At 44.4% G+C, this 27,052-nt stretch overlaps 1 protein-coding gene across 3 annotated transcripts; it reads right to left on the bottom strand.

Moving 5' to 3' along the window:
- Positions 1-24: 24 nt before the first annotated feature.
- On the bottom strand, positions 25-26,711 carry pkma (pyruvate kinase M1/2a). Of its 3 annotated transcripts, none has more exons than XM_042060804.1 (11): positions 26,610-26,711; positions 15,156-15,340; positions 12,028-12,119; positions 10,000-10,131; positions 9,428-9,614; positions 8,551-8,821; positions 8,156-8,306; positions 5,843-5,995; positions 3,564-3,730; positions 1,673-1,854; positions 25-1,585 (listed from the first exon to the last, which is right to left on the bottom strand). In XM_042060804.1, the coding sequence occupies exons 2-11, from the start codon at positions 15,310-15,312 to the stop codon at positions 1,479-1,481; spliced, it is 1,599 nt and encodes a 532-aa protein (XP_041916738.1). In that variant the 5' UTR covers positions 15,313-15,340; positions 26,610-26,711; the 3' UTR covers positions 25-1,478. The 3 variants fall into 3 exon arrangements, with proteins under 3 accessions (XP_041916738.1, XP_041916737.1, XP_041916736.1); XM_042060803.1 differs by lacking the exons at positions 3,564-3,730; positions 26,610-26,711 and adding exons at positions 2,848-3,014; positions 23,901-24,244; XM_042060802.1 differs by lacking the exon at positions 26,610-26,711 and adding an exon at positions 23,901-24,244.
- Between the last annotated feature and the right edge of the window lie 341 nt (positions 26,712-27,052).

Genomic DNA, 27,052 nt, shown 5'->3' on the forward strand with positions numbered 1-27,052 from the left:
GAAAAAGAAAAAAGTGGAGCCATGTTTAGGTGCTCGTCAGCTCGTTTATTGATTGCAGTCCAATCTTCGGACCGATCAGCACAACACACCAGATCAATACACAGCATTACTCTTTTACATATCCACAGACCTGAAACCCTAGCCACACAATCAAAGAAGCAGGTGAACAGACGGAAACAGGCGCATACATTCACTCTCCCTCTCTCACACACACACACACACACAAAGTGCCAACGTATATATGTCCTCCAAGTTAGCCATTAGACAGAAGCATCATGGAGAAAGGTGCAGGAGGGAGAGGGTTGAGCTCTCCTGTCCCCCAATGGCAGAAAAAAAAAAAAACAAAAAAAAAAAACAAGTGCTGTATTTCCAAATACTGTGACCATGCAGAGGCCCTGGGACATTCTACATTACACCTCGTGACTATTCCTTAGGTTCCTTTGGAGAGTATACTTTTAACGTGCCATCACCTTCTAGAGTCTTCTTACACAGACACACATACATGTTCTAAAGACAGAACATTAAAATAGTAACTTATGTCAAATACAAACTAAAAATACAGGCAGCCAATGTTAACAATTCTCTTCAGTTAGAAAAATAGTTAAGTAGCACTGGTTGCCGATGAACAAAAAAAAAAGAAACATTGTGTCACCATATCAACAAAGTCAAGTATAATACAAGGTGTAACATTGTCTAAAGCAGGTTAGGATTGCGACACGTAAAACACAGCAGAAGCGCATATACACGACACAAAACAAACATAGACCTATGCTGGCCTGGGGGGTGGGGGGCATCCCTGGAATCACTGTCTGGGGGGGGGTGGTGGGTTTGACACAGACCCAAGCGCAGAAAAGCCACTGTTTTTGTTCACTTGGTAGGCGGTAGATTGTGTTCAGTAACCAGCTTCTGTATGTGGTTGTACGTGTGTGTGTGTGTGTGTGTGTGTGTGTGTGCTTAATTAACGCTAATGACCCTCTCCAGACAGTGAAAGGGACAAGGGACAGGGGTTAAGGGTCAGAGAGGGAGTGCATGCAGACAGTCCAGACAGAAGCACTTTCAGTCCGGTTGTATACGCTGGCTTCTCGCGTGACTATCAGTGAATAAATACGACGGAACCGAGGCTGGTCTGTGTATGGTGAGAAGAGGAGAACTCTGAGGGAATGGAGTGACTTTGGTCTGCCCTGGAGTGTGTACTGGTGTGTTTTGTTCTGCAATTTTTAAGTCAAGCTGTCAGAACTGGCCCTCAAGTATAACAGGTGGGACAGAGGAGGTTCCTTTCGCCTTGATTTCCTACACAACTACACTGGTGCGTGTTGGGAGCGGGATGGTCCTATGTGAGCCACAGAGGACGTGGAAGGACCACTAACTGGTGTTTAAGTAGGGATCAGTAGTTCTGGTGGGGTAGGGAGGGGAGAGATGGTAGCAGGGGTAAGAGGGAGGGTAAGACCGGGTAGTCTTGCAGGAGGTGAGAGGGTAGTTTAGGGCACCAGGACCACACGCATGGTGTTGGTGTAACCAGAGCCGGGGCGCCAGCCGGTGAGAATGATGACGGCGTCGTTGGTCTTGAAGAAGCCTCGGGCCTTGCCTACAAAATCAACACAAGACAGAAGTGAGTGCAGTTCTTCACTTTGGAGCCAAAATGTTTTTGTGAACTGGAAGTGTTGAAACGGACCCATTTCCATGGCGAAGTTGACGCGCATGTCGACGTCCTCTGCCCAGACATCGTGGGAGGGCTTGTTGAAGAAGACGGGGAAGATGCCGCGGTACAGGTGGCACTGGCGCGCTGTCTGTTCGTTACGTGTCACCGCCATGATGGGGGCACGAGGGCGGTACTTGGAGATCAGCTGGGCAGACCTGCACACAGAGGTGAGGGGGAAAGAGGGGCGTCTTAAATCCTCTGGGTGAGAGTGGACACAGAGGCTGTGACTTAAACCGCATACTTCTGTCAGTACACTGCTAATGTGTACTGAGCGCTTCAGTCCGTAGTGCCCACTTTACGATGATTAGTATTATACCAAAATCTGCACTATATACTTAAAGCAACACCAAAAATTCTTTTGTACCTTAAAATAATGTTTGCAATCGTTTCAGTGGTTCATCAACTCGTAACAGGGTGAACGGCACTTCTGTGTTCGCTTTTACGCCCTTTTATCGGCTATAACCGCACTATGCAAGTTTGCCAGATCGGGTAGCGAAGTAAATTTTATGTAAATGCACTGGGTGCTGATTACATGCTGTGAGCTGATATAAAACCACTACTATTTTTTATTAGTGCAATTACAGCAGGCATATCATCAAAACATAGGAAAGTTGAACAGATCCCGAATGCATTCAAAATAAAAGTCCATGCTTCATCTGATGCTCCACCCACAACCATAGTAAGTCATCCACATACCCACACCCACACACACACAGGAAGAACCATGCTGGATTCAGGTGTTCATTGGTACCCTCATTCTAGGATATGTATTTTTAACCAATAGTGAGGGCTGTTGAAGGTCAAAGCGTTCAGATCATTTACGCATCGAACAAACAATGCATTTGATGAGGCAGATTTATTAAAAGATTGATTGGTTATGAATTAGGATTAGTTCTTCACCTGAATACAGCAACTGGGTTGACCTCAAGAGTCAGGAGAGGCAAGTTAAGCACCTTACCTGTAGCTGGCATAATCACCTGTGATATGAACAGTGCCCACCACACTTGTCTTTGAGTGTAATAGCTGCGTGTTTATATAGCCGTGTCCTCGTTACTTGGCATATGCCCATCGGCCTGGCTGAGTGGCACCCAGTCTCACCTGTCGTTGGCATGTGGCCGTCACCGTAGCGGTGGTATGGCTCGTCTTACCTGCCGGTCTTGGTGAGGACGATGAGGGCGCTGGCGCAGCATTTGAAGGAAGACTCCACGGCGCCGATGGCAACGGCCTCGGTGGGGTCACGGGTCAGGTAGGTGTTGCGGCGCAGCTCCTCAAACAGCTGCCGGTGGAACATGGCTGCCTCTGCCTCGCGGGCGATCTACACACCACCGCCATCACCAGCCCCGCAAAAAATGCCACGCCAGACGAGCAAGAGCGCCACCCGCAGAGGGGGGATATGGGGTGAAAGGGTTACACTCAGGACTCAGTCACACCACCTCACACACTTACAGAGAGACAGAGCTGGAGACTGTGGCTCAAGGCTGATGGCAAATGTTTAACCAGGCTATTCTTGGGCTAAACCACCTAATGTCCATTAACAACACCAAACCAAAATACTCTGCTAGATTATTAAATTTAAAAACAACCCAGTAGAAATGAACTGATGCTCTGAATCCAAACAGGGTCCTTATTCTGTTTTTCAGAGCCTGCGCTGACATTACTTAGACAGCCGTTCATAAACATTTGCCGCTCCAAAGAGTTGCACAGAGATCCAGCTCGACTCCCCGCCTTCCTTCCACTCTCCCTACTCTCCCTGCACGGAACGGAACCTTCCGGAAGCCAAAGCCCCCTCCTCCAGACACTCCAGGACCCCCTTTTTTCCACTGGGCCCCCCCTGCGGCTCTGGGCCCATCCGTCTCCATCTCACCTGCCGGAGCCGGTGAGCACTATGATGGCGGAGGCCAGGATCTTAAAGGAGGCCTCCACGGCGCCGATGGCGATGGCCTCAGCCGTGTCGCTGGTGTGGGGCGTGTAGCGCCGCAGGTCCTCAAAGATCTGACGGTGGAACATGGCCGCCTCGGCCTCGCGGGCAATCTGGTGCGGTGAGCGTGTGTGGGTGGGTCAGCGGAAGAGGGGAGGGGTTGGGCAAAAAAGCCACGAGGCAACACGCGAAAGAAAGAAAGAAAGACAAACAAACAAACAAACAAACAAACAAAGAAACAAACAAACAAAGAAATGCGGGAATGCCATACAAAAGACAGACAGAGATAGATAGATATATAGATAGACATATATAGATAGACAGATAGATAGAGACATGGGTGGACCATTAAACAACATGGTGAAGACAAGGGAGGGAGAGCAAAGAAGGGGAAGAGACAGGAAAAGGAGAAGAAAGAGAGTGTGGGCAGATTATTAGTTTAACGTGCAGTTAGTGAGGCCAAAAACACACATACACACACACAAATAAACATATTACAAACACATCCCATGGGTACTTAACACCACAGCAACCCAACTCAAGTGTTACTTTCATCACATATATGCAGTGCAGCCCAACACAGGCCGGATCATCTGAACACGATGTGTAAAACACTGTTTATTAACACTCGTCTGCCACTGCCTCCAAGCTGCTGTGCAGGTGGCTCATAGACAATTTGATACAGCCAAGGCTCACTCAGGTTACAAAGTAGTCAAAGACAATGTATGATATAATAATGCAGGGTAACATACATGTCTACCAAGGTGTGAATCTGTGTGTGTGTGTGTGTGTGTGTGGGAGGACAGAACTTGTTAACAATGACTGCCTAAAGAAACAGAGTCAGAAAAGTCAAGAGAACAAAGAGATGCATTGAAACAGAAGAGGGTGCACTAAACACCCCATTAAGATGTTATAGAGAGTTTAGTGGACTTAACTAGGGGCCTGGGAGAGGGGTCAAAGCAAGCGGTTATAAGATAAGATGCACACACCAGTGGATAGCACTGGAACTAATGTTACTGTGGCAAATACAGCTAACTGTGCAGCCTGTCACAATGCCACAACGTCTAATGGCTTCTTGACGTCAGGGACTCCGTGATAAGAGTTTGTGGTCAAACTGGTTCACAAGTCAGCAGTGTGTTAGCCAGTGCAGTGAGCATACAGTATGAGGGCAATACAGCAGACGCTGTCGTGCATCTGCATCATGCGAAGCAGAGCGGTGACGTGCAACAGCACCTCTGATCTGACTACTACTCTTGGTGGGGCAGGGATGCAGGGCAAGGGCAATAGTGCCCCTAAGGGCAGTAAGGGTAAATGCAGTCGTCACGGGTTGTCTGTGTTGCCACCTTGGCATCTTCACACTGTGTTTGAGAAAGATGCCTGTGTTAAAGGTGCCAGCTTTTGGAACACATTTTCTGAAGTTTTCTAGAATGTTCTGGGAATCTGGAATTCTGGGAGGGACCGCAGGAGAGGCATCCAAAAAGGTGGGGACCTTCAGGTTTAAGATTTGGCTTCGTTTTGAGTCATGATGACCACCTGTTGTTGACGGACCAGTGGAAAAGTTCTGAGCATGCAGAAACAGGGATTTGTGCAGATAGCTGTGTCATGCTGCACTCCCATGAGAGGAGTGAAAGGACATGAGGAGGAGGAGGAGGAGGAGGAGTGGAAGGTTGGCTTATCAAATGCTGGCAAGGGACATGCTGACCTTTGCGTAAGAAGGGTGGTCAAGAAGGGCATTCATGTCTTAAATGCTACCCTTTGTGTAAAGCTGTTATCTGAAACTGGCATTTTATACTGTGCAGAAAGTTCATAATAAAACACACCTGACTAGCGGCTCACCCTAATGTTTACAATATGCAAACAGAATAATAAACACATTACAAATAAAACATTGAAAGGAGCAATAAAAACAAATGAGGACAGTAAATAGCTGAACTTTTGACCGGAGTCTCCCAACATTCTATCGTGTGACATGCCGTGACTATCATTCCAAGACCTCAGAATTACAGGGCAAGATTGTAATAAACAATTCATAAATTGAATGGACAATTCATAAAGAACTGCTCATGCACACATACATAACACACCTGAACTTTCAGTGCTTATAATTTCTCCGCTTACATCTTAGAATTCTCAATACTTCTGAAGTAATGCTGGGAGAACAACAGTCTACGTATGTAATACATTGGGTGCAATGACCTGCAAGGGTCACTAGGGGGTACACTCACCTTGTGCTGCGTCCGCACGGCCTCCAGGGGATAGTCTCCCTTGGCCGTCTCTCCACTCAGCATGATGCAGTCGGCACCGTCCAGCACGGCGTTGGCCACGTCGCTGCCCTCGGCACGGGTTGGGCGAGGCTTCTTGATCATGCTCTCGAGCATCTGCAGGGCACGTGCCAAGGGCACGGGGTCAACATTAGTTATGAGAGGAAGTGACGAAAGCTGTAGTGGTACCTTATCTACAGAAGAGGTACAGCACTAGCCAGCCAACTTGAAGCACCAGCGATATTAATCATTTATGCGATAACAGACAGTAGTGTCTCAAGTGTCTTGGTTCACACCAAGAACCATATCTATAACGATAACGACAAAAAAAGTATCGTTCTAGCTAATATGAATGACTACGTCCACACATAAACTATAACGATAACAACATGAAGAACGATATCATCGGGATCACTTTCAGAGTGATTTTGAGAACGATAACAAGCTGAGATCCAATCAGAATCCATCAAATTTTAGCCATCTCATTCATCGACACAAGGAGAGAATTTTCTTATCGTTGATCACTGTGGATGCTTTTATCATTATAGTTATCTTTTTATAGTTATTGCACCTCGTGTGAACTACCCTTAACTTCAACAAAGTTGGTAGGCAATAGTCTGCTATGTATGGCACTACTGCCTATGTTCTATCACAGTGGTTCTCAACCTTTTTTCAGTGTTGTACCCCCTGTGAAATATTTTTTCAGCAAAGTAACCCCTAACCAGCACACAAGAAATACCGCTACGCTTCGACCACGACTCCATCGTTTGAGTTTTGACAGTGATTGACAGGTGATGGCGGGTGGCATGTGACAGGTTGGGTCGAACCATCCTGGCATGGGGGGGGACTGGGTTTTTAGGATAACGAAATTGAATAGCCTACTGAAATATAAAATTCATTTTATGAACTTATATTTTCCTGAAATATTTATTAAATAATTGTTTTTAAAGTATTTTTGCATGAATTCTACTTTTTAAATATATTAGAATTGTCTCATGTATTATTACTAGCATTGATTTTATTTTGATTTTTTAAGAATTAAAAATTCTTATATTTTGACATGTATCTCACCACAGCAAGCACATAGTTCTACATGTATTTAATGTGTGTGTAGGGCAGACTGTCCTGAATCTGGCAATATCATTGCCATGGTGGAGGGATTCTCTGGGGCTGAGCAATTTACAGACATATGTGGTGTGCGCTTACAGAAATAAATGCCATTTTTTATTTAGTGATTAGAAATGACCTTTCTGCGCTCCATATCTGTGACAGAACTGATCTGACCTGACCCGAGTTTACGTGTTAGCCTGTGTGTGACTATGGTGTCTGCACCTATGATTCTCTACAACTTTTTACTGCATTGCCATGAACAAAGTAAAGGCAAAAAAGGTGTTTCCTTGTCGAACAAATTGGGATGCAATGTGAGCCTTATATTGGATGCCACGCAGGAATTTGCTAGGATCTCAAAACCGGATTCTGAACATCCTTTGCCATAGAGAAACACACAATAGCGTTGGATTATAAACATGCTTTGCCACAAAAACAGACAAAAACGTGAGGTAAGTCGAGCTATATGAAGTTATTATTTTGCGGTCACTTCGTCTGTTTTATAACCCAGAAGGATGTACTTGGTATCAAATGATAGCTCTGCGTCTCCCCTTTCATCCGACATGTATGGCATATCTACGCGATCACAGGTCCGCGAGTAATTCAAACTAAAGTAATGGTTGTGCAGCGTTGGTTTTTGTACATGACGTTATTATTTTGCAGTCACTTCGTCTGTTTTCATAAGCCAGAAAGATCGACATACTTGGATAGCCCTGTGTCTCCTCTTTCATCTGATATGCTTGCCATATCTATGCGTTCACGGGTTCGCGAGTAATTAAAACGAGAGTAATGGGTGCGCAGGTGAACGCAGAGAAGTATAGACTGCAAATATGATGCAATTTCATTTCATTTCATGATTTAATTTACATACTTTAACGTACAGACAAGTGCGTGGTCTCGTTGGAAAGCCCCACTTCTGCTCTGTCACGCAATAACGGTTTCTCGCTGCGATGAACAGTTGCGGAGCAAAGTAACAGAGAAGAAAGTGTGTGTTTTTTGACACACTTTGCGTCAATCAGGTTCTAAGGGTTAAAATCTCACGTACCCCCTGGAGTGCCTTCACGTACCCCCATTTGAGAACCACTGTTCTATCACACACACACAGACACACACTTTAATACCGGACAAACGACGACAGATATAACTACATTACTGCTGTGCTGAACTTACCTGTGTGGCGCAGGTGATTGGCTTGCCAGCTCTGTTGCAGCGGCCAATCATCATCTTCTGAGCGAGGAAGACCTTCTCTGTGGGGATCTCAATTCCCAAGTCGCCACGGGCAACCATGATGCCATCACTGGCCTCCATGATCTCGTCAAACCTGCGTTGATGACACGGGAGTAAAGGTGACCTCCAATGCAACACAGCTGACGACAGCTCACCCACAATACATGTTTCTTGCGCACATCTATGAAATGAGCCACTGACACAAAGACAACCTTCCACCCAGTCAAAAACAGGCACATTTGCATGTACTGAGCCAGACACAAAAACAGAGACGCAGGCAAAATCACAAGACACACACACACTTTCTCACCTGCGGACACACACACACACTTTCTCACCTGCGGACGCCCTCGTGGTTCTCCAGCTTGCTGATGATCTTGATGTTCTTGCCCTTCTCACCCAGCACTTTCCTGACCGCGTGCACGTCGTCCGCCTTGCGGATGAACGAAGCGAAGACCATGTCCACGCCCATCTCCACGCCAAACGTCAGGTCCTGGATGTCCTTTTCCGACACGGCGGGCAGGTCAACGGCAGCGCCGGGCAGGTTCACGCCCTTCTTGCTGCCCAGAGTACCGCCGTTCTCGATCTCACAAATCAGGTAGTCGGACCCTGCCAGAGGGGGAAAGAGGGAAGCAGAAATAAGTATAGTATAAGTATATATACTCTTTTGATCCCGTGAGGGAAATTTGGTCTCTTTGGTGCATTTAACCCAATCCGTGAATTAGTGAAACACACACAGCACACAGTGAAGTGAAGCACACACTAATCCCGGCGCAGTGAGCTGCCTGCTACAACAGCGGCGCTCGGGGAGCAGTAAGGGGTTAGGTGCCTTGCTCAAGTGTACTTCAGCCATGGCCCACTGGTCAGGGCTCGAACCGGCAACCCTCCGGTTACAAATCCAGAGTGCTAACCAGTGGGCCACGGCTGCCCCAAATAGAGTGTTAAACACTAAGAGATGGTAGGGTCAGTAGGTCCTACTCAGTAGGGTCAGTTTCTTCTACATGGATTAAGCCTAGTCCTAGACTAAAAGATAACTTCAAAGAACATTTTCATTAAAAAAAAAAAGACTAAGACGTCATCAATGTGTGGGGAAACTGGCTGATAGTTAAGCTGATTAAAATCAAGGTGTAAAATAAGGAAAAACACCAAGATAACCAACACAGGTGAAGGTTGATCACTGTTGAAATCCACCCGGGCAGTGCCGTCTGAACTCACCAATCTCCTGCACCTGGAGTGAGATGAGACCGTCATCGATGTAGACCTTGCTCCCCTTCTCCACCACGTTGGTGATGTTCTTGTAGTCCAGCCACAGGGTATCCTCGTCACAGTTCTCCATGAAGGCGTCGTCCAGGGTCACCTTGATCGTGTTGCCCTTCTTCAGCTCCACCTCCGCAGTGCCACTCTGGAGAAAAGGAAGGAGACGGCAGCGCCAACTGATAAGTATTCACTGTACACAGCACAGTCACAGAATGCTGAACAAGTTGGCACTTTCCTTTTAACGCAGCAGAGAGGTTTACTCATTAAAACAAATGTATGTAATGAGGACTAAATACATTGAGGGATTAAGGATAATAATATCAGTTCAACTTGGAGTAATACAAGTAGGAACTCAAATGATAAAATCATGTCAGATATAATTCACTGGTTATGCCATTCAAATCTATGGACCCACATCACATCACATCACATTACACTACATGGACAGCCAGGCTAGACTGGGTTTTCAGATACATGCCTTGGGATCTTAACAGGTGTGTGTGTGTGTGTGTGTGTGTGTGGTCCCTTACTCCTTTGATGAGTCCAGTCCTGATCTCTGGGCCTTTGGTATCCAGGGCGATGGCCACGGGCCGGTAATGGATGCTGCCAGGCTCGAAGCTTGCACAGGCCTCACGCACGTTCCCCATGGTCTCACCGTGGTACTGCAGCACACAGGAGGGCACAGACAGGCATACAGTTACATGCACCGTTACACATTCAACAGTATGGCCACAGACAGACATACAGCTACACTTTCAACAATGTGGGCTCACAATTGAAGATCAACTCTGACAGGATTTCTTCACTTTAATGGATGCTCCATATTACCAGTGCTTAGAGCCACAGCAGAAAACAGGAAGAATAACAATAACCCACAGGTTCCATTTTTATCCCATCCCAGCACAAGTCCTTGTAAACTGCTCTATGAGCATGTTCTTGTTAGCACCTACTAAGGAACCAGCAGCAGCGGCCCACTCTGGGATAAAAGCCAAGCTGGTGGTGGGTGGACAGACACGCTAGAACATAGGGCAATGTCAGAGACTCATACACACCATGGGCTGGGTCATAAATGTGAGCATGGCATATTGATAGTCAACCACACTGGGTCATCTGGCTTCACTGAGCACTTAGTATTCCACTGGGTGGGCAAGGGAAGGGTCAGGATGTCTGTGGTACTAGACGACTCCAATAGTTAGTTGTAACACACACATTACAAGGCTGAATTAAGTCAGGTCATACTGTACCTAGGTCATTCCTAAAGGGTTATATCTAAGTGTACTAGGAAATCATTAGCAATTTACAAGGCCATGCATGACTGCAGTGCCCTGTTCAAGGTTAAAAGACCGAGCGGTTGGTTTCTCTTGGCAGGTGGCAGAGGTAGATTACATCTTAGAGATGCACTTCCACCTAGTCCACTCGAGTTCACCCTCAATTATAACACTAACGTGGATATAACTATCTGTTGCACTGGATGCGGGTTACCATTATGGTGGTTTCGAAAGTAAATTTGGAAAAGAGCACAAACACAGAAAGACGGCTCCTCCAAACCACTGGCTGCACGTCAAGGCCACACGCAACAAAACCAACCGTGCATTTGTGCTCAAGTCACCAACCACATGTTGACACCACGGTCAGTAACTGGTGTGGGATGATGCCTCAGGCTATTGAAATAGTAAACAGAGCTGGTCAGGGAGGCCTGATGTTGAGGGCCTTTCAGAGAACATTGCTGGTTTCACACTAGGAAAGGGGTCATTCGGTCTTACTGTAAATACCACTGAGGGTCAACATATAATGTTGAGTCCTGTTATGCGACAGAACCAGATGGAAAGATTAATAGTAGTTGTCTACAGAAATGCACACACCAGTACAATATAGCAGGGTTGCTCAACTCAACTCAGTTCTGTCTGATTGAATGGTTCACAGCGAAGGAGAAAACCCTGACAGACGACAATAGAGTACACAGATTCCTCTACTCGCAGTACTACTACAGAGGAAACTGATTTGGGGTCATTAGGGATTAACCTCCAAAACTTAATCTCTTTAAAGGGGGCTCATGAGAGAGAGAGCGAGAGAGAGCGAGAGAGAGAGCGAGAGCGAGAGCGAGAGCGAGAGCGAGAGCGAGAGAGCTCTTAGTTCCTCTGCCACCCAGTTTTGTTGACCCAAGCTGCAGTGGTCTCCTAGCAGAGAGAGATATGGACAGCCAAGAGCTGCTGCCTTCAGATAATAAAGTATTTATAGTGGTAGACACTCATTTAGATTAGGTTCTGTCTGCCTAGTCACAGCACACACACACACCCTTTGACCCCCACAGAGCAACTGTTAGTGCATAGCAACTAGTGATGTAATAAAACCATTACAAAACTATTACCAAGAGGCCCGAGAAGTAAATGTGTATTGGTGTGTGTATCTATGTAAATGCTTTTGTGTTGAAGTAAATTAAGTAAACAAATTTGAGGATGAATGCATGTGTTTATGTATGAATGTGTCTGAGTGCGTTTGTGCAGACATAAGACTGTATGTGTGTGTATGTGTGTGTGTGTGTGTCTAAGAACACCTACCTCATGGGACCCATGGGAGAAGTTCATGCGTGCGATGTTCATGCCAGACTTGATCATCTCTTTCAGCGTGTCCACTGAACGAGAGACCGGCCCTGTGGACAAACAGAGGGAGGGGACCGTTAGCACTGAAGCATACAGTAGGTCCTGCATGTCCCGTTAGCACTGAGGCATACAGTATGTCCTGCACGTCACGTTAGCACTGAGGCATAGAGTATGTCCTGCACGTCTCGTTAGCACTGAGGCATACAGTATGTCCTGCGTGTCCTGTTAGCGCTGAGGCTTATACCAAGATAGTTCCAGAGAATATTATGTGTTATGAAACTTTTTGCGACGTTTTTCCTTTTACTAAACTTGATTAGGTTGATATTTGAAATAAAATTATATGATGTAAGCTATTGCATAACAAGAATGATAATAATGATGCATGTTAATCTTATTTCCACAGTAGGGTATGTTAGTTGTTTGTTTAATTTAAGGCCATTTCCGCAACTAAGGCTATTTAATGGCCAGAGCATTGTGTGTTATAGAAACTTAAATATGTTTTTTAAAATCTATGCTAGTAGTATAGTTACTTAAACACGGATCTCAATAAAAAAAAAAAATTTCAAATCAAAGTTTTTGCCTGAAATTGCACTGTGCCTATTTACAAGGACATTGTTCCCACCTCTTTTGGGGCCTACCATCAAATGTTGGACCTCTATAGAAAGCTGAGAACCTGTAGTTTTCATAGGAAACAGTCAAAATAACTGTGTGATGTACTCACACAGAGTTACAGAGGCTAGAATATAGTTTTTTCTTTCTGCCGGATTACAAGCATTTCTGAACTGACCACATTTCAGCCCTCTAAGTCACTTGATATCACTTAGAAACACAACTGAGCCCTAGCACCAGGTCTTGTGAAGCTGTGTGCAAAAGTAGATCAATATAGAATGAAAATATGAGTGCTTTAGACCATTATTTGCCAAGGTATGCTCATGTGTTTTGCAAAATGCCTATTTAAACTCCCCATAGGACTTTTTGTTATCCAAAATGCATACTGACAATGAAATGCTTACTGCACATGAACCCCTTTGTGTAGAAGCATAATCCTGGTCTCAAATGAAATGAAATGAACACTTTGAGGTTTCTTGTGGACCATTTAGATTGTATGTCAAGTGTTCTGATACAGACTAACCGTCCCGCCGGCGGGACACTAAAGATTATGTGTTAACTGAGGTAGTTGACTATGCAAGCCTTACTACTAACCATACAATTTATGATTTAATCCTCTAAAACTTTATCTGTTGTTCAGAATGCTGTTATTCAGGAACCATTGATTGGTCCATCTTTTCATCCAAGGCTAACTCTAAAACACAGTGCAGAAACTGGAGTTTTTTTTTTTTAAGAACACAACAAATGTTAAGAAGACCATCTTGAACTTGTGAGATTTCTATTGGTGCTAAAGAAATGTAATGATAATTTTACTATTAGGAACACCGAAGTTATTTTGTGATTTAGGCCAGGCAGTCTGGATCAGATTTGTGTGGTTCTCCAAATGTGTGACTCCATGGACAATTCTTTGTTTGATTATTGGATTTTGAAGGAGATCAGTCTCATCTCATTGTGTTTTTTATAGAACTTGGCGTCACTAAACCAGGATTGCTTCTGTCTGTAGTGACTGTCCCTGATCAACAGCCATGTTTGGGATTCCAACAAAAGGTAAGGAATACCCATTTAAAACGGGTCATGCTGCTTCTTCAGTGGGTGGCTGTTGTATGATGGAAGAATGATGACTAGAGTTGCAATCACATATGAAAGAGGCACAGAGTAGTAATTACTCAAATTGAGTAATTGATTTCAGATTAAGTTGTCTTGTGAGAAAAGGAAGATCTCTCTGGGAAAGACGTTTGAGATGCATTCTGTTTTGCCTCGTCTCTGCATGTGTGCAGCTGATATCTCAGTATGTGAAGGTCATGGATAAATAGGCCTGAGAGAAAAGGGGATCTTTTGATTTTTACTGTTACTTCAAAAATGGATTGCTACCTTAGCGAAAGGCAATAGAAAAAAAAAAAAAAAAAAAAAGTCAAAGCATGCAGTTAGGCTTTGATATTTATAAAACATGAAGATTGCAACTTTCTTTAAAATTGAAACTGAAGCACTAGAAAGACGCAGTAGAATGAGATTATCTATGACCTTTGGTAAATGGTGCGACAGCAGTGTTCATTTTTGGTTGAGGAGCATATTAATTGGCTGGATGTAACGTAACGCTTTATGGAACATGACATTACAAGTCAATGTGAGGTTATGGGGCATCACATGTAAATGCATTGGCCCATCATGGAGTAAGCTATCCACCATTGTGATCTACTCAACAGTGCCCCCTCTGCCACCAAGATAACAAGACACTCTATCTGACATGATGGAAGCCTCCTTGTGTAATCTTACAACACACTACAGGCTTTACAGGATACACCATCAGATGATGTTGGCCAAAGGATGTGTTTATAGTTTAGACTACACAGTCATATAGGACATAGCTGGATAGTGAAGTGGTAAATTACTATAAAAAGATAGATTCATTTTAATGACTTCCCTAATTCCCTTCCCTCATTCTTTTAGCTGACCGCAATACAATTAATGGGACCATCAGACTATGTCTACTAGTAAATAGTCACTAACAATATTTCATTTTAACACACAGAAAATCCAATACAGTTAAAGTAAAGCCTGAGTCATGCTCAGCAAAAATATTCACACTCCTCTCTCAATCTTTTAATTAATTAGCTTCAATGAGATCCAGCAATTGTACCATGTCAGTCCTGATTAAAGCAGCTACGATACCTAGAATGAAGGCCGATTCAAATATCATGAAAAATGCTAATTACATTACATGTGTGGTTTCTTTACCGAGAGGCTCCACCACGGAGCCTGGCACACACATGTGGCTTACCAATGGCGTGTGGATGTCAAACCTGAATTCAATTTCAGACAGTCTCATACCCAAAAGACTCTCAGACTACACCGTTTTCTAGTATTAATGAAGACTCATTCAACTTGCATGACTGCAGAATGCAAATCATTCCGATTATGTGTGTGTGTGTGTGTGTGATCTTGGCCCAGTGGGTTTATTATTATTACCAATAACGTACCAATGGTGCAGATGATGCCAGTGTTGCGGGCAGTGGTGGGCTCGGAGTCGATGTCCAGCAGACACAGGTGCTCCAGAAAGGTGTCGGCCATGGCAGCATTGAGCTGCTGCGTCTGGATGAAGGCTGAGCCCATGTCTTGTGCCTTGGTGTGGGGCATTTTTGAAGTAGAGTCTACTGGTACAGTCCTGCAGTGAGAGTGAGAGAGAGAGAAGGATTGAAGATGAGAGATCAATGAGAGGAACAGAATCGTTAGAGAAAATGTGCAGGGAAGTGAGATTAAAAAGATGGAGGCAAGAGAAGGGATGGAAAGGAAGGGTGGATACGGAGGTGTGGAGAGAGGAGAAGTAGTACATAATAAACAGAATGGAAAGAGAATAGAAGACAAAAAGGCATTAACAAAGGCTCGCTGCATAGTTTTTTTAAATCCTTCTGTTGCCACCTTCTGTTTAATCCCGTGCCACGGGTGGCACCATGGCAGTGATCAGCATTCTTCCTGTCCTCACATGAACCCTGGAGTAGTAGGTGAGTTCCTCCTGCCCGGATGCCAACCATCAGCAGTTACAACCAAGCATAGTTCATCATTAACATCGCTCAAAAGCTTGTAAAACACGGCCTTACGTCTAAATTAGGCCACCCCAGAGGCAGGCAAACAACCGCAAAGAAAGCAGGAGGTACCACGAGGTAGCTACTCCCTAGGCAGGGCTGATATTAGTCACAGGAAGAAGTGTGCATGCATGGAGGACATGAGGCAACAGTGCCATGCCGTTTCTACATTTCCTCTCCCCAGTTCACAGCGGTCTTAAACGATTTGTAGTGAAATGAGTACATGGGCCTCATGGAATTACTCAGAACGTTCAGATTTTCAAACCATTTTTCAGATGAAAAGAGTACCGTAAATTGTTTTTTTTTTTTGGGGGGGGGGGGGGGTGGGAGGGCACTGAACATTCTGTTCTTCCTCCCCTCTCTCCTCACACCCACACGGGCCTCCATGAGTCACCCGTGGCAACAGAGCCATGCAGCCAAAGTGCTCTGGCAGCCTCTCACACGAGGAATTCAGGCAAGCTGAAAGACTGCATCTCTATCTCTCACACCCTCACACACTCAGTGGCTCTCTTCCGCATGTGCAGTGTGCACACAGAAAAACACACTCACTCAAGATTCGAATGTGCTTCATTGGTATGACGTATTGACACTGGTATGCCATGTGACAAGAAATCTGAGCATACCAAACATAGCCAGCCTGCCTGCCTCTCTTTCACACACGCAGGCACACACACACACTACTTGACAAAAGAGTGCATCTCCTCTCTTGCCCTCTCCACAGGAGACATAGCCTATCCATTTCAGTAGAGACACTGATGCCTTTGTACTGAGGAGTGAGGCTGTGAGAGCGCACAGCGCACTCAGGAACACTCCGCACCACCATCCCCAATCCCACCCCGCACACCTGTCAGAGACAACAAATCAGTCTTTACGACAGCAGTTAGCTTACAGCGGCATCTAGGCAAACAGCAGATAGCAGACAGGAGGAGAGCAGATAGGAGGAGAGTTAAAGGAGATAACAAGGGCAAGATAACAGCTCTACAGCAACACACTCGCTCATAAGCCTACTAATAAAACAGGGGTATGCTAAGGCAACAACATTGCCGGATAAGGGTCTGACCCCTTTGACTGATCGAATAGTCTAGAGAACAATTAGTGTGTACCCTAATACACCACTTCAAAAATACAACAAAACATTTAAAACACAAACACACAACTAAAGCTGCAGCAAGGAGTTTATGTGAGAGACTAGCAGGCCAACAACTTTAAAGGTATTGCATTTTAAACAGCCCAGGTAGCACTGACAAAAGGTAGCTAAAATGCTAGTTTAGCGTTTTAGCGATATAGGTAGTTAAGTATAAGTATAAGTATAAGTATATATACTCTTTTGATCCCGTGAGGGAAATTTGGTCTCTGCATTTATCCCAATCCGTGAACTCACACTCAGCACACAGTGAACACATAGTAAGGTGAAGCACACACTAATCCCGGCGCAGTGAGCTGCCTGCAACAACAGCGGCGCTCGGTGAGCAGTGAGGGGTTAGGTGCCTTGCTCAAGGGCACTTCAGCCGTGCCTACTGGTTGGGGTTCGAACCGGCAACCCTCCGGTTACAAGCCCGAAGCACTAATAGAGGGAGAGCAGCTTCACAGAAGAGAACCTCCGACGGCAAATTTGAGGAAAAGTTGGTAAACCACCATTCTTACCTAATTTGAGGGTGCGGATTCTGAATATTTTGTTTACCTAGCTCAATTCTGATTTCTAAGTCGCATAATCAGCATTTTAACATAAAATAGCGATTGTTTTTGCTTATTTTTCCCTAAATTGGGTTGATTTCAAAAGTAAATCACTAAAACCAAATAAAAGTGTTCTCTAAATACATGTTTGAGCATTAAAGAACCCATACTATAGTTTAACATATTTAATGGGAACATGATTACAGTTAACATGTAATAAATTCGGAAATTCTAATCAAAACACAACCATATTTTTATTGCTAACATAGTGAGTCCCTCATGTGGTGTTTAATGCATTTCATCACAATAACAAGTTGCACAGATAACCTTCAACTCAGAATATATCCTACAGTACATATGAACTTAGATAGCGGGAATAAGCCTAATGCAGAACTGCATCTACCGTTAGCAACAACCGACAAGTAAAAAACATTTTACTTCTAGTAACACTGGATTTGGTATGTGTCCTTGCCTCCATACTAGAGCTTGATAATGTGCTCTTCTTATATGCCATTGAGCTGCATCACTTGTTGGTGGTAGTGCCTCCGATCCTCGACATCTAGAAAACAGAGTGGCTCTGGCATAGTGTTGTCACGATACCAAAATTATGACTTCGATACAATACCTGCCATAAATATCTTGATACTCGATACTGAAACGATATCCAAATCCTAAAATATCTGGAAAGAAAGGACGCAGGCCTCCTCCAAGTGTATTCGGTCATTTGTGTTGAATTTGGTGCACTTTTGGTCAATTCTGGGTTTTAAACTTCTAAACTTCCTACTTAATTATTATTTTTGTAGTCAGTAAAATAGTTTGTGTGTGATTAAGTCCTTTATTGTTTGTTATAGCTCATTTATATTGTGTGGTGTTTTGGCAATAATTACCATTAAATAGCGAAAGTAGACTAGATCAAGGTCAGTGTTCAAATTACTGGATGCAAATCACTTAATGCTATGCAGAAGAGCCTAATCTTAAGGCCATCTGATGTAGGCTACCCTAGGCCTTCCCGTGTTTATGGGATTTCTTTGACAGTTGCAAAGGGGGAAAAAGTGAAGATGTAAGTAATTTAATAAGTATGTTTCAACCACTCAGGTCTTAATCAGATAGGCCTACACCATTATCTGTTGCAATATCTGTGTGTATTTCTACATTAGGTATATTTCTTTGATAGTTAACATCATTTGCTACCACATAACTAATACCAAATAACAATACAAAAGTGTCTTACAAACGTTCCTGCATACTTCTTAAATGTGCTGCAGTCAGATGGGTGTCCTAAAGACATAACTAGATCTTGAGCATCTATTACCAGTGTTGAATGAGCAGTTTTTGCAGTGATCACTACTGGACATTCCACATTGCTAGACAGCACTTGAGTGAGGATAGACTTATTTCCACTTCACAAATAACCATTGCTATCTGCAATTGCTACAGTACAGGGGCATTAATCAGTTCATAGCTGAGGATTTGTCCTAGATCCACTTCCCTTTCAGCATCATATGCAGTAATGATGCACTGGAGAATGTTTCTTTTTGTTGCACTATAAAGGATATCTTGTCTAATTTTTTTGCAAATAATGCAATCTCCATAGCACTCTTCAGCACTCCTCAAACACGCACACTCTTCCATTTCTGCATGACTGGAATTTGAATGATAGGAAAGAGCACCAGTGAGAAGTTAACTAGGCAAGCCTTTACAGTGTAAAAAAAAAAAAAAAAAAAAAAAAAAAAAAAAACCCTGTAAATCCTCTGTAAAGACTGACTGTCCTTGCCCTTAAGACTGTTCATAATAGTTAGTGACTAAGGACTTTAGGGCTGCAGCTATCGATTCTTTTTGTAATCGATTAATCTAGCACTTTATCGTTCGATTAATCAGATAATTTTTTTTTTGCCTTTTTAAACGACCAAAACAAATAATGCATAACCAAAATGACATTGCTGTAAAATGATCAAGCAATTGGCACAGAGGTATTTATTCTAACTCCAACATTTGGCTCCAAAACTAAGCCCATTTCTTGCAATTTACCCATTTAGTGTTTATAAGTGCCAGTGCCAACAATTAAATAATGTTCAAAATGTTCTCTGTAAAATTGCAACCTCTTGTGCATGACTTAGCTGGGTGAACAAAGCTGTCCATATTATGTTGTTAAGTAATGGGAGGGAGAAGAGGGGAAGCAATTTAATGTATTAATATGCACAACAGGTTTCATGCTGTAATCTAGACCTGACAAAGTAAATATCTTTTTTTATGTAGATTTCTACACCTGCAGCATTTGGCATTAGGCTACTAACAAATAATTTCACCATTACTAAAAAAAAAAAAATAGCCTACCATAAGGCTACTAACAAATAATTTCACCATTACTAAAAATAGCCTACCATTAGGCTACTAACACATAATTTTACCATTAGGCTACTAAAAAATTATTTCTGGGGTGAGCCTATTTGCTATGGTAACCTAGCAACCTGTGTGTGTGCACGCGTGCGGTGCGTGAGGGAAGATGAGGGTGCATGCAGGTGAGGGGTTCTTTTTTAGGCATACAGTCTTGCAATTGAACGTGAATAAGTTTACTAGGCTACTTAAAACATCAAAGCTAAACATTATATCACGACATCGCTACAAATATAGTATGTGATTAAAATCAGCCAAAATCAATGTAGGCTATAGGCTACGTAGCTAGATAGATAGGCTAGATAGATAGATAGCCTACATCATAGACGCTTGAACAGCATGGAGTGGATGTTTTCGGTTCAGATGCTCGTTCTTTTCCTTTTTGAGTATGTAATGATCCCAAAACTTTACTTGAAAACTTTAGACATTCTCTGCCATTTATGGACATCTCGACTCCGCTATCACGCCAGCTAAATTCATAGGCACATCATAGGAATTTAACGAGGCTTCAAGGCAGGGTTTTTGCCTCGAGTAATTTTTGTAATCGAGTTATTCGAGTAACTCGATGAATCGTTTCAGCCCTAAAGGACTTTCTACAGAAAAATGAGCAGTCACCTACTATTCTATCAATTTATTATCAAGGAATTTTGTTTCTAAATGTCTTACTGAATTTTAGCTATTATTTCCATTTATATTTTAATTTTAGCTTATTTTAATTTGCTACTTGAGGGTTATTGGGGTAATTCCTGTCCTATCCTACAACATATATGATACATAAAGAGTATATTAATGCATTGTTTTTTGCAATTCCTGATATCTTATGGCAAAACCAAAAAGTATGTAAATTATGCTAATTAGCAAACTTAAAACTCAAAATTGAGCTTGGTAAACAAAATATTTGAATTCAGCACCCTCAAATTGTGTGACATAGCCCCTTTACCGACTTTTCCTCAAAATTTGCCAACAGGACTTTTTCTGAACGTTTGTTAGCTATCTGCTCTCCCTCAATAACCAGTAGGCCACTGCTGCCGATGTCATGCTGTGAGAACTTTTCTTTTTCGCAACCTGGTGTTCCAGTCTGGAACACAGCCTTAGCTTACATTGTGCTAGTGGGAAAGACAGCTCATCTGCCTTTTAGATGTCAAAATGAAACTGAATAGTAGAACAAGCCATCTATAAAAATGACAAAAAGTAGCTTATTGTTAATGCAGGAATAGGTGAGGCTGTTAGCATGCACAACACTATCTTCACCTTACATGGGAATGGGGAAACCGAATGAGGCAACTGCCCTGCACCTTATCAGAGAGCATGACAGGCGTGGGAAGATCATACACTTGACAGACTGACTTGTACAGAAGGCTATTACAGGAAACTAGCGGGGAGGGGGAGGCCTGGCATGGACGTGCCATGTGTACCACAGGATCAAACAAAACACCTGGACTTTCACTTTATGCCACTCCAATTACGGGCAATACCCTGTGACAAGCATCTTTATAGAATGCCTCAAAAGGACATAAAAATGACTTGCATAAAAAAGTAATTTGCATTAGTCTTACATAAAAAAAAAAGAAGAGTTATTCATACATCTTGTTGTGTAACATCATAGGATAACTAGGCGTTCAACTTTAATTTCGTTTTTTATCATCCAAACTAAATATAAAACGTATCAATTCAACATCTCCCTAGTTTTATGCAAAGCCTGTTTATCTAATAGGACATGTAGGACCAGTAACTTATGCATGGTGCCTAGGAGTCAAACCCATGACCTTGGTGTTTAGTCCCATCATTAATCCCTTTCTCATGTTGTGAATGTGCAAAAAATAAAACCTTGGCTGAATGTGTGCAGACAACCTTGAGGACAAGCCTCTGGTTGGCAGGGTGTTGTTAAGGCCTGCTTAGTCCTATCAAGAAGGCACATCTAGAAGCCAGCTCACTACACAGGCCCATAGGGCTTGGTTTCTGAGTGGGAGCCGTAAACTCACTGGAGGGCGCAGATGCTGCCATTCAACTTCTTGGTGGTCCGGGCCTCCGTGGCAGGCGGGCGGCTCAGGAGCACGAACATTCGCGAGGTGTACGTGGGCATGGTGCCCAGCTGTTGCGGGAGCACTGGGCTCTGAGGAGGAGAGTGTCTGAGGTGACCTGGATCTGGCTTCTTAAGGCCGCCTCACCAAAGGACTAGTTAAGGACGGGGTGGGGAGGAGGCGGGGGGGGGGGGGGGATAATCTGAGTCATGCAGAGAGAGGCATGCAGCTTAACTCACATGCAGCTCACAGGTAACCTTACCTGTTCACTGGCACCACCAATGTCATATGCACAGTGAGACTGGATCAAGTCAAAGTCTTATGCAAATGTCAGGCTTTTTAGGCGGCATGAAATATAACTGGGAGGTTATCCAGAAGTTTTATGTAATGTTTCTACTTGTCGGTTCTACTTGTCGGTTCTTGAGGGGGAGATAAGTGAGCTGAGGAAGGACATTATCCTTTACACGGATCCCACGTAGGCCCTGGCTAAACCATAAGAGACTTGAGTCAACATGCCGGTGTCTGTGCGTGTGACAGAGTGTCTTTGTGTGTGTATGTGAGTGTTGCCTGCAGAGTTTGCTTCCATGCTGTACGTGAGCCACTTCACATCCCATTACTTACACACGCGTGCACGCTCCCTCACTGACACACGTACACACACACAGACACGCACGCACACTTTCCAGGGCAGGAGACAGCCAATGAGTTGTGAGCCAGTGGTGAACGAGCCTCTCGCCTGCTCTCTCCACTGATGGGTGATGAATGTTCGTTCATGTTCTTCCCACTGCAAACTCACACTCTTATTTAAATCATGTTTGTGGTTTGGAAATGGTACCCAAAGTAATTGGGCGTTCGTCCAAAGCCAAACCAGAGACAATGTTTTTAAATGACTCTTCTTAAAAAAGTCAAAACCGTCAACAATCCAAACCAAAAGAGATTTAATGCGATCCAAATGAGTCAAATGAGTCATGAGCCAAAAACAGCACCCCTGGCCAATACAGTGAAGAACATGACAGTAAACATGAAGCATAAATCTCAGAGATAAGCTTCCAGCAAAGCCGAAAACTCTCAATCAACACATTAAATTGTCTGCAGACAAAGCACAACATACTTGTAACGGTGTTTGAGGTAGGGATGACACTCCAGTCACATGACCAAGCCTTCATTCCTGAGTCGGCTTCCAAAAGTGACAAACCACGCAGTCACACTCTCCAACGGAGCATGGCTAATGAGTCTGTTGCCATGACGACTATTGATTTTTTTTGTCTAACCTCTTTTCAGGCCTCCAAAACAAGTTCTGCCAGTGGCTTTCAGAGGGACTGGGTATGAGCAGTCGTGGCCTCGGCTCCATAAAAGCACAAGTGTCCGGTTTCCACAGCAAGCCCTTAACGTAGCTACTAACGTAGCTCCATGGGCACTGCATTCTCATTATTGCCATAATATAGGCTACCTATAATTAGCATGAACAGCTTCTTGCAACACTGTGTCAATGGCTATAACTAGGACATTGCTTTGCTGTAACCGGAGCTGAAAGTGTATCCAGACACTTACTTGGCTAAGTAACTGAAAAACAGTAGGCCTAACAGTGACAAGACCAGAGATCTGCTCTAACCCTGTGTAACCTCTCTCAGTGCAGTAGTCAGAACACTTCCAGGCTGCATGGTAGTGATGTGATACGGGGACCCCCAGGTCATACTAGGCCTCCCTCTCCTCATAAACGACCCCCCCACCCCCCCACTGACAGCAAGGCATGCTTTACACATCCTGCCCTTTAGACTGCGCCAGTAATCCGTGCAAATCCCTCCCTGCACACACACACCCATCACTGTGTGTTAGCGTATCCACGGCTCCCTCTCTAGCCGCTCACCTTCACTCTCTCCTATTGTCTTACCATCTGTCCTTCTCATTTCCCTCTCTATGGCTCTCTTAACATACACCTCTCCTAGCACACAGTAGACCTACTGTCTCTTCTCTCTTCTCATACACTTTCTAAGAGCATGTCCTTCCACACTCCCTTCGGTGTTCTTCTTCCTGTTGTAGTTCCTTCTCTCACCTGTAGAGCTTCCTGCTCCTCCATAGCACAGTCAGGCCCCTGGAGGCCGTCACACTCCTCCAGAACAATCCCAGGGTGCCCTCTGTCTCCTCTACCCCCCGGGCGAACGTGCAGCAAGTGACAGCGCTCGAGAGAGACCGTGCGGGGAGTTGTCCCGTCAGCTGACCCACAGCTGGTGTCCTGCGCCGGTGCCACGGCTTTGCAGCAAATCCTCTTCCGCTCGGAGTTGATAAACTGCCGCAGCGGGTGCAAAGCTCCCTCCATGCACCCCAAACACCACCTGCTGCCGCCGCCGCCACCCCACGCCACCAGAAGCTCTGACCCAGCATAAGTCACATGTGAACGGGGAGAGCATCCATGCCAGTCCCCCTGATCTGACTGCTGACCACCAGAACCTACTAGCTAGGCCTGCCCCCAACAGTGGGCTCATGTTACTGGGTAGTTGGACTAATAATAGCCCACAGCAGAGTGTGAGTTTACATACATACACACCACTGGCATGCAGATGGGGGTATGTGTGTGTGTGTGTGTGTCCATGTGGGGTACCACGGCATTAGAAAAGCTGAGTTGTAATGCACACCTTCATACTGCAGGGCTGTGGTCACACACACACACAGCAGCAGCTGAAACCAGCTGAGTCACCCGCACAGCACTGGACCTGATGCTGCACCAATACTGCAGTCCAATCTACTGTCTGGGTGGATTTAGTCACACTAGAACAAAAGGACTTGCCACACACACACCTTACCAGGCTATATCATGACACAGGCCTAAATTAGCATACAGTATACTGCCATTAAATGTTGGCGGCATTAGCATCATGGTTCTCTGCATCAGTGGGGATCGACTTGCAGTACATTCAAGACATTCAAGTGACTCTTAAAGGGACACCAGGCAAGCCTGATGCTTTTTCTCTACAAAACTCCCCCTCGCTCAGTCTGAAGCTCTTTTCCTTTTCTTTGCGTCTTCAGTCAAGGGTTTTCGCTGCTTCTTCGCCGGCTCTGCCATTATACACACGTTTGCAAAAATCTCTAGCGTTTCGTTAGCCTGCCTCTGTGCTGTAAACTGATCCTGCTTCGGTCGGCGGGTAGGATACACCGAACTTGCAAGTGGGATATTCTTTCTACAGGCAGTAGGGGCGGGCAAGAGAGCCTTCATTCGCCCCGTAATGAGTCATTTAACCATATACAGACTTACGAAGATGATTAATTAACACGAAAACGTTGCCTGATGTCCCTTTAAGCACATACATCCCTTCCATAGTAATGAGTAACATCTGCCCTGTGAGTCAGTCTTGGGATTTTTACACTCTCAACTACCACTTCCTGTATTAGTGTGCAGTGCGGTTTCATTGCTTTTTCATTGCTTTTTTTCTGCCTAGCATCTCCAGGAAATCGCCATGTTGCACAGGAAGTGACATTCACCCAGAGATGACAACCATCGCCTACGTGCAGTACTCTGGCAAATGTGGCGCAGTGTGCTGAATGGTAGGACATGACTTTAATAAGCACGTAGCTTTGTTGCGGCCTACTCACAAGCACGGTCACTGAAAACAGAGGGATGTGATTTTGGTCCGCGCACTCTATAGAAATTGAAATTCGACACCGTTTATAGACGGACTCATCCAGGCCTCATTTTGGGAGAGGAGAGGCGGGGAGGGGGACCGTCTAGTCCGCTCCCTTCCGTTAAATGCATCACGGAGACGGAAAGACTTCCCGGTATCGGGTAGACCCGAGCCAGCAGCAGCGCTCGCCTTACATAAGACAGGAAAATACCATTGTAGTCACTGCTCGCCATGCAAACATCTATCTAAACAAATAGAGATCAGTGGGGTATATACACGAGGCATGAAAACCGTCACGTAGTCAAACTACCTCTGCAGTGAAATGACTCACACGAGCCATTACTACGTGGAAACGACTATTACAGCAAAGACTGCTACTAGTTATAATAGTTCACTGACTGGCTAAATTTTATCAAGGTCACATGATTCCATACGGAACAAACTGGACCATTGATTCAAAAACAATACGCCAGTGCTGCACTTATGTCGTCTTTTAGCTGCACTAACACTAGCATCCCAGCCTAGGCATAATGTAGAAGGCTATGGACATTTTCCGGCAGAGTGTAGTGCTATGCATCGGATGCGCCACAGGTCACGTTCTACTCTGCGTCACATTTTCCTGAGCAGGAGACCACAAGAGCGCAGACTGGCCAATGCAATCCTGCATTGAACAAGCAACCACACCTTTGAGGCGAGATCTAGGAAAAATCTGCTCTATGGCCAAATACTAATATGAGAATAGCAGCCTAACAGCATTTGAATACAAATAAAGAGAATCAGGCATAGTAGGCCAACGTTAACTCCGTCCTCTGAAATACAATCACAATTTTAGGCTACTACTCCAGCAATTACTGAAGAGAAAGGACGCCAGCTGGCTTCCTGTATGCAGCATGTTCCTGCTACAAAAGGAGACCGCAGACAGACAGAGATCACCTGCGTGACGTTAGCTCACTAGCTTAACAGTAGCTGGCTAAGAAGTAGTTCTGTACACACCTATTTAGTTTAAACTGTGAACAGTGAGGCTAACGCTGGATATTGCCAAAAGGCATGGTGCTTTGACTATAGGTGTGGCCTTTAACAGCCAAACAGGTTTCACAAAAGACAACCACAATTCATATGAACAAGTCATCTAAGAGCCAACTCACCTTCTCTGAAAAGCTGAGGGATAGCAATGATGCGCTGCAACTTCCAGGCAGGCAGTGTGGCTCAAGGTTATCAATTTAACTGACTGGTACTACTTCTTAAGTGAGTGTATCGTGACGTATACATGCGCAGAGGATCAAGTAGGTCTTTCCAGAAAAGCGTCGATGTAATATTGTAACGCCTATTCATTCAGAGGACTGCATATTTGTTCTTCTAATATCCACATAGATTCCCAAATTCATATTTCTAATCGAATGGAATGAAAACTATTTAGATGTCTGAAAATGTAAGGGTGGAAGGTTATCAGGAAGACAGCGACAAATGTGCGGCTCTGACAGTAGCCAATCAGAATTCACGTTCGTGTTTCAGCAGCATGGTTATGGCATGTGACTAAGGAGAATGCGGTAGTCAGAGTAAAACCAGAGCCCTAGGCATATTCTCTGGT

This window comes from Alosa sapidissima, chromosome 14 (assembly GCF_018492685.1).
Source record: "Alosa sapidissima isolate fAloSap1 chromosome 14, fAloSap1.pri, whole genome shotgun sequence".
NCBI classification, from domain to species: Eukaryota; Metazoa; Chordata; class Actinopteri; order Clupeiformes; family Clupeidae; genus Alosa; species Alosa sapidissima.